Below are 20,127 nucleotides of genomic sequence, written 5' to 3' on the forward strand. Positions count from 1 at the left end.
CCTCTATGCTAGCTTAAGGTTCGCAGCCCGATAGTGGTTACTAATCGGGCTGCAGACTGGAAGGTCAGCGGTTCGAAACTACCAGCTGTTCCGCGGGAGAAAGATGAGGCATTCTGTTCCTGTAAAGATTTACAGCCTCGGAAACCCTGTACAGGGTGTCTATGAGTCGACCATGACTCCAAGGACTTTGTCTAGATACAGATAAATTAAGCCACAGTAACAAAAACATCCAGGAAAGAACTGAGAAATTTTGAAAAATGACTGGGTATTTACTAATATTGAGTAATTATTGCTATATTGTAACTGTAATTTCAAATAATCTAGTTAGAGACATCAAGGAGCCTTGGTAGCATATTGGGTTACAAATCCGGCTACTAATCTCAAGGTCTATAGTTTGAAACTACAAGCGGTTACGTGCATGGGAGAAAGATGAGGTTTTCTTGCTCTCCTGAAAATGTATAGCCTCAGAAATCCTATGTTGTTGTCTTATGTGCCGTGGAGTCGGTTCCGACTCATAGTGACCCTGTACAGGGTTTCCGAGGCTGTAAATCTTTACCGGAGCAGAAAGCCTCATCTTTCTCCTGAACAGCTAGTAGTTTCGAACTGCTGACTGTGAGATTAGCAGCCCGATTCATAACCACTACGCAAACTACCAGAGCTCCTTCAGAAACTCTATACAGCGTCGCTATTTGTTGGAACTGGGTCCATAGCACATAACCACCATCATACATATTTGTGAACTCCTGGTGTGACACTGTGGGTTAATGCGCTAGACTGCAAGGTCAATCTGACCTGCAAGGTCGGTGGCTCAAGCTCACCAGCTGCTCCTCGAAAATTCTAAAAAGGGTCGCTATAAATGGGAAACTACTCGACGGCATTTAACAATAACAACAGTATGTATTTGACCCTATCATGTTCGTTCAAAGAAACAAGCTACCTGAGGAAGATGGAAAGCATGGCAAAGTTGTTGTTAAGTGCCGCCAAGTCGTTTCTGACACATAACGACCCTGTATAGTGTTTCTGAGGAGCAGCTGGTAAGCTTGAACCACCAACCTTGCAGTTCAAACAGTTTTGCAGTCTGCAGCATTAACCCACAGGGCTACACCAGGACTCCTAGTTAGCCGTGTATACAGAATGGAACTAAAAGGGTTTCTCATACATTTTCAACATGGAGATCTCTGTTAGCAATGGGAATCGCCCAGCAAAAACAAAACAAAACAAAACAAAACAGAACATTCTTTCCTTAACATTTCCTTAACATGTTCCTTAACATTTCATGCCGTAACCAGCCACCAATCTTGGGGATCTTGAAATAAAATCACATCTCCAGAATGACTTATTATTTGTATAAGGCACTGGTAGAAAAGTTTCAGTCTATTTCAAAGAAAATGTTTGCATATGTGAGTCAGACCTCCTCAGCATCTGGAAATATACCAGCACATTAAAATAACACACACTTGGCCAATGAGTTCTCACATCTTCTACATATTGCAGATGGAGTGTTGGTTATGAATGTGCTCTTGAAAATCACCATTTTGTTTTATCAGGCATTGTATGCAGATTGTACAGGGGTAAAATGCTGAATGTCAGTAGGTTTAACAGGCTTTATCTAAAGGCACTCGAGGATTTCATTGTTCTAACTAACTCAGGTGCTGGGATCTTTTGAAAAGTGTGAAATACATTTAACTCACTTTAAAAAATCTGTTAGGATTGCCTCAGTGTTAAATAATTATGCTATCATGTGGTGCTGATGGAAGTTGTTTATGCAGGACGTCACCAAGCTGAAGGCTAAAAGACAAACAGAACTGTGAAGATTTGTCTTCAACACCAACATCTTAACCTTGGAAAAAGACAACTCAAACATGTGTACTCTTACAAAGTTGTTGCTGTTGTTGTTAGGTGTTATCGAGTCTGTACTGACTCATAGTGAACCTATGCACAACAGAACGAAACGCTGCCGGGCCCTGCACCACCTCACAATTGTTATGCCTAAATTGCTGTGCCAGTCCCTCTTTTCTCCTACCTTCCAGTTTACCAAACATCTTTCTCCAGGGACTGATCCCTCCTGATAACAAGTCCTAAGTATGAGAGATGAAGTCTGGTCATCCTGGCTTCCAAGGACCATTCTGGCTGTACTTCTCCTACACAGATCTGTTTGTTCTTGGGTTTTGTATCTTTTCTTTCAACTACAAAATATCTAATGGAACATCAGATGCTGGCTCTGCCACAGTGCTTTAAAAATGTGTCTGAATTTCCATGTTAAAGCTCTACTTTCAAAAGTAGATATGCCACTAGAAATATTTTCAGCAAATTGAAGTTGCTTCAAAGAAGATTAGCCAAAGAAGAAAAGCTAGAACTAAAATTAACAAATAAATAAATAAATATAGAATGACCTGTAACCCATAAAAGTGATTATTCATATTAGAATATTTAATGTAAAAAAACAGGTTTTATGAGCAAAAAACTAACCTAGTATTTGACATTATCGATTGTACCTCTATCTGATTTATAAGCGTATCTCATTATTTACGTGGCATGAGTATGCTGCCAGACATACTTCGCTTGCAGGAATTGAATAGAAATGACATTCAACTTTAGGTAAAAGAAGTCACTGTGCTTAACTAAAATAAATGATGTTTTAATAGATCTTAAATATCTTTCTTTTCAGACAAGAAATACATCAAAAGCTTTTTATACTGTGCCTATGGTGACTAAATTTTTAAAGCTACTCAGCCTCTTGTGCCCCATGCCACCCTAATTGTAAACTTTCGTCTAGCCCATTCAAAGACAAAAAAACAAAAGACCAGCTGCCATCAAATTGACCCATAGTAATCTCTTGTTTTGCAGAATAGAATTGTTCTCCATAGGGTTTCCATGGCTGAGACCTTTTGGAAACAGATCACTAGGACTTTCTTCCAAAGTGCCTCTAGGAGAATTTGAACCACCAAACTTTTAGTTAGTGGGACTTTTTGGCATAGTAATTCCTGCATTATTATTTTATTTCACATTCTCACTTTCTATTCTCTTTCTGTCTGTCTCTCTACAAACCCATAAACAAGTACACTAAACACTCCCTTTTCATTGATTTAAAATTCTCTCATTACAGCCTCTCTTCCTTGAAATCATTAAGACTTTCTACAAGCCCATAAGGACTTTCTGCTTGCCTTTAGTCTGGAAGACAGACATGTCCACATAAGACTATCTGCTTGTATACTGGGGATCTCAGCTGTTTTCACCTGCACATTGCAAACCTGTATTTGTCCACCGTTCTTTTTGGGATATTTGGACACATAATGAAAAATGTAATGGGCCACACATGCAAACTCACTTATTCAGCCTCTACATTTGCTCAATTCTTTCTATCAATCCTTGTTGTGGGAATTATTTTTCTCATGACTACTACTCAAATATGTGCTTAAACACTATGCCTGAACCAATGGAACAATTGTCATCATCTTTGTTCCCAATTTGCTGCCTCTCCTATTAGCTAACATAACATCACTAGAATAATACTCCTAAGTACCAGTAATGAAATGATGATTATCATTTCATTATTTTTCTCAAAATGTAAAGCTTGATTCACATTGCTTTGATGAAGCTTTCTGTGTGCTCCGTTTTATGCCAAATTGTTTGTCTATAACTATTTCATTAAATCAAAACTATTCCTCTTCAATTTAGGTACTGATTTCTTTAGTCTACAGTTGAAAAGCACTGAGGTTCAGAGAGTTTAAATAGCTCTTCCTTAGTCAACCAAATAAAGCCCAAACTCAGCATGCTGCACAATCTGACTCCCCATGGTGTCAGGCAAGCCTGGTCAATCTGATTAAGCAGAACTTCTGACACTGACCCTCAGTTCCAGTTCAGAATGTCTTCTTGATGACTACTGTTCTTTTATAGCACATTTACTTACTGGACACATTATTGGACACATTTATATCATTACTGGACACAGCTATTTCTGTCTCTAAACTGGCATTCATGATGCTATTTTTAAGGATTGCCTTTCCATTTTCTTCTACCTACCTAGACAAAGTCTCTAGCAAAGATATTCCCTACTGCATCCATAAGAACAATTGCCATTATCTAACCATTTCAATACACATTGATTGTCCCTGTATGGAGAAAAACCCTTCAGTCAGTCTTGGGCAAACCAGTGCGGATGGCAACTCTCACATTACTCTTCATGTTCAATATAAAAAATCATACATTTAACAGTTGTTTGAAAGAAAATTGCATTACCCTAATCACATTATAGCCAAAAAAAAAAAAAACTGTTTCCTAAAATAAGGAGCTCTATTAGCTGTGAACCACAAAGTCAGCAGTTTGAAACTACCAGCTGTTTCAGTGGAGAAAGATGAGGCTTTCTGCTCCCGTAAAGATTTTCAGCCTCGGAAATGCTGTACAGGGTCACTATGAGTCAGAACTGACTCCACGGCACATAACAACAGTAACAACAATGTTTAATTAGGAATTTATGGTTTTATATAATGCCATGGGACATAAATTTACTAAGTGGCTTCTGTGACTAAATTTTGAAGTTGGATTAATGATTGTTTGGATGAATAAGAAAGGAATCTATACTAAAAGAATGTATACTTTATTGGTATCATTAATCAAATGCCTCAATCTATAAGAAATAAATGGAGGCATGTAACAAATAAAGAAAATATAAATATATAAACAATTCCTAAAAGCAAATAGTATTCATACATTAAATAAGTGAAGTTGATACTATGAATGTTATCTTCTCAAATTAGATTCATTTATAAATACTTGCATGTACAAAATATAATATCAAAGGCATTTATATACCACGTTGATGTTGTTATTGTTACATGCCCTTGAGTTGGCTCTGACTCATAGAGACACTGTATAGGGTTTCCAAGGAGCAGTTGGTGGGTTTGACCTCCCGATCTTGTGGTTCAGAGGCCAGCGCTGATCCTATAGTGGCCACACTAGAAGTCCGTATATATGAATATACCCATATTATTTATCATTATTCTAAAGAAGTATATATTAAAATGATCATAGATTTTGGATGTGAAATTGTTGTTGAAGTAAAATGAGTTGAAATCAATACATTATGACTTTGCTTAATCATCTTCAAAAATTATTTACCAAGTTGTAAGATGATAAACTCTAGAAACCACAAATCCATTGACAATGATTGCTAATTTTATGATAAAGTAGTAGAAAGGTGACATACCACATACGGAATGAGCATATACGAAGGAGTCCTGGTAGCATAGTGGATTACAAGCTGGGCTGCTTATCAAAAGGTCAGCAGTTTGAATCTACCAGCTCCTCCAAGGGATGATAATTAACCTGTCTGCTCCTATAAAGATTTGCAGCTCAGAAACCCCATATAGGGTCACTATGAGTTGGAACCAACTCAACAACCACCAACCACCACTGTACAACAAAATATCTCCTGAACTTTTCCAAAGGAAGAAAGAGATATTGCCTCTAGTGAACATAATCACACTTTGGGCACTTAAAAAAGCTTTGCATATTTGATATAGGAATGTTTCACTGTAATTTTCCATTGTCTGGACAAACTTGGCATATTTTCAAATCGTGTAGCAGCATGATTAGGTTGTTAAAAATGTCTGGGAGAACTATGTTAACATGGTTTCTGAAGCCACTTTCAAGCTTAGAGTTAAAGAGATTGTGATTAACATGTCCACCACAGTTACAGATATATGTTAGTTGCCATGAAGTCAGTTCAGACTCATAAGACCTTATGAACAACAGAACAAAACAATGCTTCGTCTTGAGTCATCCCTACAAGAATTTTTATACTTGTGGCCATTGCTTGGTAAAGTGAAGGGTAAGAACAAAAGAAAAAGACCCCCAACAAGATGGATTGGCACAGTGTCATCATAAAAGGATTTAAGGTTGCAGAAGATAATATTGTTTTGGTGAGGTTTTTTGGTTTTGTTTTTTTTTGTGTGTGTGCTTGGGGAAGAAATGTGGTATGAAGAAAACTTATAGGTACCTATAATATGTTGCATGAATTTGTGGCACTATAGTAAGCACTGGACCACAAAATCAGTTTGAACCACAAGGTCGACAGTTCAAACCCACCAGCCACTCTTTGGAAACCCAATACAGGGTGGCTATGAGTCAGAAACAACTCAACAGCACTTAACAACAACAACATTCTAAAATAACTTCTCTAAGCAAATTTTTCATTACTAATTTTCTTGATAGCTACCTTGTTAGGGGCATTGTAGGATCAGCACTGGGTTGCAAACCACAAGGTCTGTGGTTCAAACCTACCAGCTGTTTCTCAGAATTCCAACTCGCTATGAGTCGGAAGTGACTCAAGAGCACTTAATAACAACAACAACAAACAACCTTAGTAGGCGTAGTTGAGTGTTGCTAATAGTTAAGCCCTTGATTATTAGCCAAAAGATTGGTGGTTTTAATCCACCTCAGAACAATGGTGATTTGCAACCAAAAGGTCACAGACTTGAAAAAACCCTACAGAGTGCAGTTCCACTCTGCACAAGAGGAGTTTCTATGAGTCAGAGAACTAACGCGGAGGCAATTAATAACAATAACAGGTAACTTGATACAGGAGAGGTGATACTGTAAGGACCTAACTGATTTTACCTGATTTTTCCTACCTAGAGACTGCTTGACTAAACTCTAGTCAGGCTCAGAAAAGCATTTTAAATAGACAAGGCCTCAGTTTTACTTCCCTTAGAGACGAAGTCAATCTCCATTCTGTACATTAGCCTGAGCACATCCTCCTGTTCAAGGAACGTGCTAAATCAGCTCATGCTGCCTTAGAATATCCTTTCACCCCTAGCAACAGCAAAAAATTAGATAAGTAATAGACAGGACCAAAGGCCATATGCCAGATGTTTTCCTTTGCCCTAGCGTAAGAACAAAGACCACCAGTACTGACCAGTTAAACTGTAACATCTCATACTTTGCCAATTGTTAACCAATCAGAAACTGTATCTATGGTACTGCACAATTATGCCCCTAAAACCTTATAAAAACTGGCTTGCACTGTAAAGGGGGGGTCGCCTTTTGTCTCCTGGTTTTAGGAGTGAAGGTGGACCCCAGCGCGTTGGCAAATAAACCTCTTGCTGGTGCATCGAACTCGAGTCCTGGTAATCTTTTGGGGGTCTCCTACTGGATAGGGCCATCTGGGGCCCCACAATACCAAGGATGGATGATTCAAATTTCCAGTTACCAAAACTGTCCTTCTCTCAAAAATTTAGAAATGAACTTTCTGTTGTGTGCATATTCATTTTTCTTTATTTATTACTAAATGTTAAACAATGTTTTAACTGTGGTCAGACTAATATCAATTAGTTTAATTCTATGGTTAAATTTCAAAAATAAATAAATATTTAGGCATAGAACATAGTGTGATCTCCTAATTAAAATATGGCTAATAAAAAGAAGCTCATGGTAAAAGAAGATATATATTTAGAAGAATAACTTTGAAGTAATGACTACATTAGGGTTTGTTGTTGTTGTTGTTAAGTGTCCTACAGTCATTTCCAGCTCATAGCGACCCTGTATAAGGTTTCTGAGGAGCAGCTGGTGAGTTTGAACTGCTGATCTTGTGGTTCAAACCCACCTTTAGGATCAGTGCCATACCAGGACTCCGCAACAGGGTTTACTATGTCTTAAATACCAACTTAATCCTGTTTTTCTTAAAAAGTACCTTATTTTTCTATTTGTTCTACCTACTAATAAAACTATATCATCTGCATTCTGTAAACTAATACCAAACTAAAACCACTGCCACAGAGCTGATTCTGACTTAGAGTAACGTTGTAAATGGTTTCCTTGGCTATAAATCTTTACAGGAGCAGAAAACCTCATAGTTCTCCTGTAGAGAGGCTGATGGGCTTAAATTGTCAACCTTTGGTTAGACAGTTTGTCTTATTGTATCATTTATTTCTAAGATAATTTATTAAACGTATAAAGGAGAAATTATGTCTATTCAATTTTATCAGCCAAAAAAATAGAGACAAAAGACAAGAGTAATTTGATATGACAGATTAAATTAAATTTTTAAATCTCAGAAACTTCTATTTGAATCTTTCTCTTTCTTTTCAATGATTAGAGAGAAAATTTTTCCTTAGGAAGCACATTATGGAAGAATTTGAAGTGCATTTATTCTAGACTATTCTAGAATAGTCTTGAATATTGAAAAGAAGACTATTCTAGAATATTCAAGACTATTAAGATCTTTTTAATCACATTTAATAATTGAATATATTGACTTAAGACCTAGATTCCTGAAAATTTCCCTAATAGGTTTACTAGTCAAATATTTCTATCACTAAATCCAGTTACTTTAGTTTTAAAAATTAAAATAAATATAAAAGAGGCAAACATTCACAGTACTCATTGCTTTGAAAACATGACAAAATAGTACTTGTTGCTTTGAAAACAACTAAATAAAAATGAGAAAAATTAAGTTGGGAAAATAAAATCCACATAACATACTTCCCCATCAGATTCTCTGCAATGAAAATTCCTGTTCCCTCAGTTAATTGAGAATGTCCTCAGCACTCACTTGGTTTCTGGGTATATAATAACCTTTCTAAAGGTCTCCCCAAGGGATATTTTAGTCATACAGCGATCTCCTTGAACACAAGTAATGACAAACAATAAGCTAATTCTCAAAAAGTTGTTGTTGTTTTTTTTTAAGCCATTTTTACTACTTTTAAATGAGTGTGTTTGATGCATGTTTTTGGTCCTCCTGATTAATGGTCATGGCCAGCCCAGCTTCTGGAGTTGTAATGTTTCTGTGAGCTTCCCTCCAGCAGAGCTCGACCATTAATCCAGTGGCATATGTCAGCTCAGCAGAGCAAGGTCACTCTTCTGCTTCAAGGGGAACCTTTTTAGAAATAATAAAACTGACAGAAAGTTCTTTTTTGCATGCTTTATGCCACCTGAGGTTGAGTGCTGCAGTTAATATCATAAAGCTTATAAACATTCCCATCTCAGGGAGCACCCACTGCCACTGGGCTTAAGAATTTAAACGTGTTTTTTTTTTGTTTTTTTTTTCTTAGTAAGAACAGACATGTTTATGTGGGACAAATAAATGGCATGTAATCCCACACAAGGAAAGAACAGGTGGAAAAAAATAATAGTGTGTCTACGTTAGGATATTGCAAGCTATGTGACTGTTAAAACTTTCTCATTGTCAATTACATTTATTTTTCTTTCAGCAACTTTAGATTTGGTTTATGAATATTTAAATCTATTGAAGGGTTAATTGTGCTGTTGAAATATAGTAGTAGTGCTCAAAATGAACCCAGTTTATGATGATTCCTTAACTTATAAAATAATTAACACTGTAAAACATTTATCTTTGAAGGAATTGTATTTTTCAAAATACAAACATTGTTTATTGGTAATGAATACTTTAAAATTAATAAATAATTATGGTGAGATGTTCATAATCTTAAAGCAACTTAATATTTGTGATCATCCAACTTCAGCAAATAATACAAAAGAAATGATAGCTGTATTATAATTATGATGTAAAGTAATACCCATATAGGGATTAAACTCTATATTTGATTTAGTACATTATTTCTTTTTACCTATTTTGAAAATGATCAAATTTACATAGCTATGATCAGATAAAATATTCAGAAAGAAAAGTAAAAATTTCAATTTGCTTCAATTTGTTTCCAAATAGCCAGACTAATGCCATATGAGGTAGAATTGCATAAAAGATAAATCTGCTTTGAATTTTTTTCAGGAATTTAAATTAATAAAATTGTTGATAGGAAAAAAAAAGAAACCTTATTATTTAGTTGTCTTATTTTCATATGTGTAAAGAAAGGTATCTGGAAGTGAGGCCAGTGAACAACAACTTTCAGAAAATTGATATCTAGCTCAGGACTCCATCTCTACTGTCAGGCCCTCACCTCTATGTGGACAGAACCTTTATTTTTCAAGTTTTCAGAAATAAACAATCTCAGGGGACTGACTCAGATACCACATTGGTAAGAAAGAAAAAATTGGCAATGTTAATTATTGATTTGCTATGAGAAATAAATATTCCTGTAGACTGACCAGAGAACTGTCTCAGCGATTTTCTGATACATAGCGGCTCTCTGTGTGTCAAAGTGGAACTGTGTCTCATAGTATTTTCCTTGGTTGATGTTTCAGAAGTAGGTCACCAGGTCTTTTGTTCTGGGTCATCTATATGGGTAAACTTAAAACTCTGTCCCTGAATGTGTTCATCATTTCCACTACCCAGACACCTGATTGATTGATATAGTAGAGTACAAGTAAAGTGAATTGGGTGGTATCAAGAGCTAAACATCTCAAGTTATTATAATAGTCTGAAGTATAAATCTCACCTATATGAACAAGCCTGCTGTACCCTGTACCTCATAGACTATTTGCCTCCTCTGGGTAGGATTGCTCTTCAGATGCAATGAGCCATTTCTAGTTTCCCTAAGTCTTTCTAAGCTCAGATTTAGGCATTTCTATAATGCATCCACATGGATCTAATATCTTGCCAGAAAGCCACAGGTCAAGGAGGTAGAATAAATATTTTGCTTCTGTTATTTTTCAAATTATTTCTAATGCAGGCCTTGTGGAACATAGAGAAGTAAGTTTGGAGGAAGGTGAAAATAACATGGAGGAAAACTAAAGACATTTAGTTAAAGGGAAGGGTTAGAGTGAGGAGCTCAAATCAAGTAGGAGATCACTGGTCATCTAGAAGTGGATAGGGCACTGGGTAGTTGGAGGGAAGAAAAAAGCTGAAAATTCTCACTTCCAATTAGTAGGACCTCATGGACAAAGAGAAAATTCCCAAAGCTCTTCACACAAGGGAAGGAAGGGGACTGGACAGATGTGGTGACAAATGACTCTCTGTAAATATAAGAATTGTTTCATCTACCAGCAAAGGCAGCTTAAAACCTATTGTTATTAATCAGTTCTTAATGGAGAACATTTTTGGTTCTCTGCTGAGATGCTAATTATGAATGTCCTATATCTAAAAGTTCACCTAAATCCTTAACACTAGCACTAAACAGAAATGGATCCTTTTGGTAATGCTACATTTGGAAATTTAGATGTGCAAAGTAGAGCTTTGTTTCCATTATTTAAAAAATAGCTGGAGGTATAATGAAGCCATTTATCTAAGATTAAATAACATAATGGACAAGAGCATCTTGTTCAAGTTCCTAGCCCAGAGGACATGCACCAGAATATGCAAACGACTCTTTTATACCTGGTTAGGTAACAGTTAAAATCTATCCTAACAGTTTTGTTACAAAAAAGCCATGAAGAACACTCCTTAATGCCACAACTATGTGTCATCCTTGTCTAAGAGCATAAATTTGCACAGCGGGCAGTGCAGTGAAAACAGCTCATCATCAACTCATCACCTCTCATCATTGCTAGGATCAAATGCAGATGGGAAACAATGCCACTTCAGTCATTGCTAGTGAAAATTAGCATCTGTGACCCTAATGGTGTCTCATTTAGTATGCACTTTAGATTAAAAAGGATGGCTTGGGAAAAAAAAAGCTATTTCCAGAACTGCCATTATTTCAATGTTTTCCTTTAAAATAACAGTGGGGTTTGACTCTCCTTTATTCAAAGAAAACCTCAGTTAAAATTTACTAACACAGATCATTAATCCCAGCCAAGTAAAGGCCAAGTTTTTCTAATTACAGTAGCCAAGTTTCATTTGTAGGGTGCATTGTTGTTCGCTTTTCAAACTTTCTACCCTATGCCCTAATCTGGATCATAGATCTGCTGTTACATACAATGGGCCTCTCTAGGGATTCTAGTACATTTGCTGTAGTGGGACTCTTCTAAAGGTAAAATTTAAAAATGAATTCCAGTTATGCATCTATATATCTCTCTCTATATATACATCTATATATCTCTCTATATATGCATCTATATATCTCTCTATATATGCATCTTTATATCTATATTTACATCTACATCTATCTATCTATCTACACATACAAAAAAAACTCTTTTACATATACACATAAACACTAACAGGTTTTCTAACAAGTGTTTGACTAGGTTAGCGCTGGTCTGCTAACCACAAGGTTGGTAGTTCAAATCTTCCAGATACTCCTTATGAGAAATATAAGGCTTTCTTCTCCTGTAATGATTGACAGACTCATAAACCCTGTACAGGATCACTGTGAGTTGGGATTGATTCGATGGTAGTGAGTTTTTGGGTTACACATAATTAAGCGCTCAGCTCCCAACCAAAAAGTTTTCAATTTGAACCTATATGCTGTTCTATGGGAGAAAGATGTGGCAGTTTACTCTCATAAGGGTTGTTGTTGTTGATATTCAGTGCTGTCGAGTCAGTTCTGACTCATATCGACCCTGTATGGGGTTTCTGAGAGATGGTTGGCGGGTTTGAACCACCAACCTTGAAGTCAGCAGTCTAGTGCTTATCCTACATCATGTTACCAAGACTCTGTAAAGATTACATCCTTGGAAATCCTATGTGGCAGTTCTACTCTTTTCATATAGTCTCTGAATCAGAATCTACTGGAACAGCAATGGGTTTGAGTATTTATACTTGAATCAGACTGCACAGACTAGCTCTAGAAAGTTCATTCACTTTACAAATACTTATTAAGAGCCTACTGTTGTTGATTTTTGTCTAATTGATGCTGATTGATGGCAACCCTATGTGTACAGAATAGAACTTTTCAATGGATTTTTCAAGGCTGTGACCTCTCAGAAGCAAATTGTTGGGCTTATCTTCCAAGGTATCTGTATATGGCTTTGAACTGCCAAACTTTCAGCTAGTAGTCCAGCAATTAGTTATTAGTGACACCCAACCATGACTAGACTAAAGTATGTGAGGGTCCTAAGCGATATTAAATGTGGTCAGCTTTCTCTTCTGCTTATTCATAAATTCATTCTAAAGGGATATGTGATATAAATATATATATATATGTGGTGGTTTTGTGCCATGGAGTTTCAAACTGTTGATTTTGAGGTTAGTAGACCAACTCATAACTACTACATTACCAGAGCTCCTCATATATATATCAACTGTATATTTTATGTAAATACACACATGTGTGTGTGTATTTGTTGAGTCTTAGCTATCCATGTTGCAACTTCTTATTAAATGAGACTATAATCATGTGTCCTTGCCCATGTTGGATCCGGTAGTATGTTGGGTGAAGGTAGCATAAGTTAGATTCAACAGCTTACCCACGTTGCGTGTTTATTAGAAAAAAGTAGTATTCTTCCGCTGAGATAAGGAGTTTCAGTTACACAGGAAGGGACTGCAGGAGACTGACATCAATGAAGGTGTTGAGGGGTGGGGGCCTCATAGCTTAAACATCCTTGTGCATGGGTACCTCTTTGACCCTGGGTAAGTTTTATTTCTGGTTAGCACATGCTTACTCATTGGAGCCGGTAACAGTGCCAGTTATTGCCTTGCCAGTTCCCTTCCACATGGTACTAGCTTTATCTTGTATGCTGTCTGCTTGGCATCGATACTGCTACTCTTTAGTCAATTGGTGCTCCTGTTTTGTTGCTGCCCTAGGCAAATGCTTGACTTGCTTATTAAGTAATCCGCCCCTGCACCTAGTTTCCTAGGACATTGAATGTGTTATAAAAGCTGCAGGAGAGAGAAAGATCTCTGGTTATGCTTACCTCAATATTAGGAGATGTGCTTTTTTGACAATTTGAATACTGGAATATTAAGAAAGCTTTTTTTGTTTGTTTGTTTGTTTCTTATTTTAAAATGTTAAGTGTTTGAAGCTGGGTGGGCACCTAGAGCAATTTTTTTATGTGGGATTTCTGCATTTAGTAAGAGACAGGAAAGGAAGAACTCACAATTCCTTCCCAATTTATAGAAGTTATAAGCCTGTTGTTCTTACAGTTATGGTCTCACTGGTCTCTGTAAAATGTAGCTTTGCCTTAATATGCAAATAGAAATAGTATCTCATAGTCCCGTTGCTTATAACTATAATGTGATCATTATGAATATAGGTAGTCATCCAAAACCTTCTGCGGTGGGACATTCCCACTAGAAAGGAAAACAGACCAGCCAGCCTGTAACAGCTAAAGTGACAGAAGATACATCCTCAAAGAAAGATCATCAGGAAATACCCCAAATAAAAATGACAGTATGACTGGCTATTACAAGAATAAGCAAGCTGTTTGCCCCGAAGCCATCAAGGCAAGCAATCAGTTTCCTTCAGGACAAACCCCCTTCTAAGACTGAAACTCAAAGGGAACACATGAGAAGGCATGTATGCTTGCTGATGACCACATTGGTTTACTGGTGAGTGGAGAAGGGGAAGGATCAGTGATGAAAAAATGGGCTAAGTTCAACCACAGCCCATAGAATCCCACTGACCTGCAGATGAGAGAGAGAAGATGAAGGGCTGGCTGGTCCAAAGTGTGGTGAGACCTGTGGACACCTCAGCCCATGGACCAGAACATAGTCAGAGAGGGCTAGAGCTGAGAGTTAAGCATACAGCTGAGATGAAGTGAGGGGAGATGCACAAGAACACCGAAACTTGCAGATAGTACCCATTTGACCTAGCCTGGATGGCTTGATAATCAGATTTCAACTAGAAAAAGGTTAAAAAACAAAACAAACAAAACAAAAAATCAAGCAATTTTTGATAAAGGAAACAAGGGTAAATTGCTACAATTTGATGAACCTGACCTATACTAATGGAGGTAGTAACTCTAAATACTAACAGAGAGGAAAGGAGTCTTCATATCAAGTATCAATGCTATTCCTGTGTACACAGGGTAGATAGGGTCAGGCAACTAAGATATTGGCTAAAATGAGGGGGTGATAAAGGCACAAGATGACTGGCTTACAAGATTTCAAGAGGGAGTTTAGTTTAAGAGTGTGGAGGGGAAGAAAGAGTCCCCACTGAATAGTTTTCATCTTGTCTAAATGGGTCTGGTTAAAAGAGATGGGGATACGATTCTTATGATTCAATAGTGAGTAATAGTGACCATGATTAATTACGACTGTCGCAATTGTAAAGGTAGAAGTTTTGTAACAAAAACAGAAGAGAGTTAATCTTACAGTCTAGAAACAAAGGACCTTAGAACCATCAAGGGAGAAGAGCACAAGTGGAATACGAGACCTCATCCAGAAAAGCAATGACACCAGAGATGGAGGCAGAGATGGGGACATGGAGAGAGGGAGAAGCTGAGGACTCTAGATTCATTGGCAGAAAGGGAGTAGGAGATGGTGGCCAGGAGGCAGACTTGTAGAATGTGCCCATTGGTGGTGTAAATTGTTATATATGTCTGACTGTTAAAAAAAAAAAAAAAAGAGCTCAAGTGAATAGAGAGAAATGCTGATGGTACATGGAGGGGATTATAATCATTTTCATGAAACAAGGTATATGATTTGTTGAATGTAAAACTGATGATCTGCCCTGTAAACTTTCACTCAAATCACAGTAAAACTTATTTTTTAAAAAATGAATATAGGTAATGGAAATTAACATGTGTATTTCACATAATAAAGCTATTATTCCTCTGTGTCTTCACTCAATTGAATTAATTTTTTGTATGATTTAGCTTTCTCATCTGTAAAGTGAGAGTAAATAAAAATGATTCTCTCACAGTTTTTTGTTTTTTTAATATTAGTTAATGTGCAAAAAGTCATCAACATGACAACTGTTATATAATAAACATAGAAATAATATATGTAGAAATAAATATAGATAGTAAGTAACAGAAAGCAAAAACAAACTAAAGTTAGACTTTTCTAGGAAATGTAAGGAAATTTATGTTTTATAACTGAAGCATTTATGGAGTATATTATATTTTATCGAATCTGAGTCTGAGATATTGTTGTTGTTGTTGTTAAGTGCTGTCGAGTAGATTTGGACCCATAGCGACCCTGTATGGGGTTTCTGAGGAGCAGCTGGTGAGCTTGAACTGCCAACCTTGTAGTTCAAATGGTTTTCCAGTCTGGCCCATTAATCCACAGCGCCACACCAGGACTCCAGTCTGGGATATACTTGACAGTTTTTAAATCTATTGTTTTTATGTGCTGTCAAGTTGTTTCCAACTCATTGGGAGTGATTTGCTGTCCAGTGTTGATCTTACAACACCACACCAGGAGTAGTGGTATAGGATAATCACTGGACTGCTAACTGCAACGTCAGGGGTTCAAACACACCAGCTGCTCCTTGGAAACTCTATACAGTTTCACTATGGGTTGAACTGACTCTATAATATTTAGCAGTAACAACAACTAGTAATAAATGGAAACAAAATTCTAGAAGGAAAGTACAGAACCTTGTATGTACACAAAGTAAGGCTATATTGACTGACATATATAAATGCAAGCATTATTCATTGTTTCTTTCTTAATTTAGAATTTACCTATACACAATAGAGAATTTGGAGACAAATTTATATTGTTAGACTTTATGAACACTCCAGTACATGTACTGGTTTCCATTAATAATTTTTCAGGACTTGTGGTCTCTCCCTCTCAACCTCTCCTTTGAATCAATTACAATAAGTTTGAATACTATTGCTCTCATTTTAAAGCTATTAGAAAGAACCCACGTGCAAAATAAACACATAAACAAAGGGTAAACTAAGGAGAGCGTATTAATGATAAAATTACAGATTGTAAAACTCTACTTTAACATGTGTTGACTGATATTCATGTTTCTTGGTACATTTTAAGAAAGTAAGAATATAATAAACAATTTTGGATATGGAACTCATATAATCTATCATTACATTTTTATCTGTCAATGTTTTCAATCTTCTTACAGCTGCAAAACCTAGTTAAAAATACTAATGACTAAGTTTCTCCACTGATTTCCTTTTTAAATTAGTAGTCTCTTAATTTTTATTCGGGGTGACGTTAGGTATTATATGCATTCAGCATTTGAATCAGGTACTAAAACATCTGAAATATGTCCCATGAGAGTTAACATGAGCTAGGTTTATAAAGGAGCCCTGGTAACGTAGTGGTTATGAATTGGGCTGTGAACTGCAAGGTCAGCAGTTCGAAACTACCAGCTGTTCCAAAGGAAAAAGATAAGGCGTTCTGCTCCCATAAAGATTTATAGCCTTGGAAACCCTGTACAGAATGTCACTATGAGTCAGAACCGAATCCATGGCACACAGCCACCAGCCAGCAGGTTTATATAATATTTATCTCATTATTGATGTTGCCACTCTACATACTTTAGCACTGGCAGTCAAAAATAAGAAAATAGGGAGAGTGTACATTTCTGGATCACAACATATGAGCTATCATGTGTCATGTAGTTAATCAGTGAAGTCACTGAATCTCTATTTCTTGATGGTTCTACTCTTATCATTCTATACAGAGGCCTGAGGTTTCTTTTCAGTAGAACAAGAGACTTACATTCCTTCTTCTTCCAAACAAAAATGAAACCCACTGCCATTCAATCAATTCTGACTCATAGTGACCTTATAGGACACAATAGAACTGCTCCATAGGTTTTCTGAGCCAGTAAATCGTTATGGTAGCAGACAGTTTCATCTTTCTCTTGATGAACGGCTGGTGAGTGAATCTCCAGCCCTAAGGTTATCAGTCCAATGTTTAACTCACTGTGCTACCAGGACTCCTACTCCACACTCTATTTATGATTCATCTATAGGAATAATTATAACATTTATCTTTGTCATCCTTTTGAGTGCTACCTTTTTTTTTTTGGCATAATATGCATAAAGTCTTTTGTGATCTTTTTTCTACATTAGAAAACTACACACTCAAATAAATGTAAATTAAAGAGGAGTTGTTTCTAAGACATTATTATGTGTATTGGTGAAATATCGCTACCATATTAAAAGGAAAGGATCTAATTGATCTGAATAGATAAAAGTAACACTTACACATTTCCATATCTTTTGCAATTCATAGACTCAAACCATCTATCAAAAGAAGATGGGTGCTGATTCACAATGAAAATGGATATATGTACAGTGTGACTATTTCCTGTGATACATCCCAGTTGTATGTTTTATAACATATATTTTTAATTTTATGAATAAAGTGACATCATCAGTAAGATGAACAGTATCTTATTTATTTTATAGTAATCTGCTAGTAAGTCAAATGATGATGATAGACAACAGCTCATTTAAAAAATTATTCAATGACATAAATATAATAATAACTCTTTATATAATACAGTCTTTATGAGATGCTCTTATATTTATGTTTTAAAAACATAAGGAATTCCACTACTTCATATTAACTTATCTGCTTCCAATAAATACTGTTGTAATTAATTTAGTACATTTTATGTAAAATTAATGTTAAATTAATTTTTTAAAATTATTTTTAAATGCTTAATTTTTTAAAAAAAATTTTGGGAACGATCTACTTGTATTATTATTATTATTATATTAAGTAAAGGACAAAAGTCATGATACTGGTGTTGGCATACTATCAACTAAACATGCATTTATACCTTTTATAAGATATTTGTATCAGAAATAACTAAAAAAAGAAATAAGATATTCTTCATTTCCTTTAAAGAATTCACAAAGTAACTTATATCCTAAAATTTACAAAATATTGACCACTGTTCAATACAACATGAATCTGAAAGTTCACAATCAATTCCCAAATCTTTTTCTCAGAACACGTACGAGGTAAATAATACTAGATATTAAATCAATCCTTTAAAAAGACATTTGGACTCATCTATTGTCAATTCACAAATAGATCGCAAATACTATTTGTCTAAGAAGCTGAGATACATACAACTGGATAAATTTTCTTGCCAGCATTTCATAAATTGTTTTATTTTATGTTACTAAATCTATGTGTCCTATAGTCAAATCTAAACTTCATTATTGCATGTTCTACTTTTTATTAAAGTGGCAATTAATGATGAGAAAATTATATAGTAACATTCCAAACAAAACCAATTCAACAAATATATGATAAATTTATGGGATTTTGATGCTTCCCAAAGCACAACTCAACCATCTCTCAAGTATTGTCATTAGTTCAGAAACGAAAGTAAGAAAAGTACATCTCTGAAACAAGCTATCATATTTTACTTTAAAAAATGAAAAATATCTTATTTAAACCAAAATATCTGCATTTTAATCTCATAATGCATTATTGAGAGATTAAATGCATTCTGTGGACTGTTGAATAGATATTGACAACCATATTGTCATGAAAAAAAGGGAAGGGTATTTCATAATATTAATCTCCCAACAGAGATCACCAAACTGTTTTCTATGGTGTTGGTGATCTGAACTCAAACCTCAGTTACATATGTGAATAGTAACATTCATCTTTGCCATCCTTGTAGATTTTTTTTCTGCCATCAGTACAAGCAGTATGTAGTACCAAGGTTTCCTTGCAATTTAAAAAAGAACACACATACACATACAAGCGACTTCAAAAATTTAGTTGAAAAATTAAATCGAAACATATTGGATTTTTACTATGAACTTTTTGAAGCCTCTTCATATATATGCCCATACACATACACAACTATTCTATTAAATTGCTTGATTTTGTTTGACTATAAACTTACCCTACCTTTGGTTTTTGATGTTTCTCCTTCTCTGAAGCATTGGATGGTTTCCTCTTCAGCATTTTGAATTCTAACTATTTCCAGAGTGCGTGCACTTTCTGTTGTTACAGAAACAACTGAAAACTGTCAAAACTATGCTCTCTATGATATACAGCATCAGATAAGTTTCAGCCCAGTGATCTACCACTTCCTCCTTTAGTCAGGATATGACTTCAACATCTAAGTTTTTTTTTCCCTTTTTTTTTTTCTTATTGTACCTATTTGGTAACTCTTTGTTGCCCTGCCCCTGCTATATTCTGTGAGGTGAGTTCTCAAATTACACACTTCAATGTACCCATAGTTATCATAAGGGCCATAATTATTTGAAGGCAAAGCTTACTCTTTCAATTTATATAAAAATAAAAATCAACAACGCATTCTATAGGTAGAAGGAAGAAAGTAACTGTATCAATAAATGAAATAAAACTGGAGATTTGGGCTTTTTAAAGATATTAAAAATCAAAGCAAAAATATTAATAATCAGTAATCAATTTTGCATTTGTAACTAACATTGCTAGAAGATTAAACATACTAAGTTAAGCATACTAACAATGCT

At 35.6% G+C, this 20,127-nt stretch overlaps 1 protein-coding gene across 1 annotated transcript in view; it reads right to left on the reverse strand.

The window, feature by feature from the left end:
- Positions 1-19,697, reverse strand: part of SAMSN1 (SAM domain, SH3 domain and nuclear localization signals 1) — an 84,437-nt gene extending 64,740 nt beyond the window's left edge. Inside the window, exon 1 of the mRNA XM_006866442.1 lies at positions 19,538-19,697. Within this exon, the coding sequence (XP_006866504.1) occupies positions 19,538-19,594 (57 nt within the window). The 5' untranslated portion in view covers positions 19,595-19,697. The remainder of the gene's footprint in view (positions 1-19,537) is intronic.
- Positions 19,698-20,127: the final 430 nt, after the last annotated feature.

The sequence above is a fragment of the Chrysochloris asiatica genome, unplaced genomic scaffold (genome assembly GCF_000296735.1).
Source record: "Chrysochloris asiatica unplaced genomic scaffold, ChrAsi1.0 scaffold00091, whole genome shotgun sequence".
Classification (NCBI taxonomy): domain Eukaryota; kingdom Metazoa; phylum Chordata; class Mammalia; order Afrosoricida; family Chrysochloridae; genus Chrysochloris; species Chrysochloris asiatica.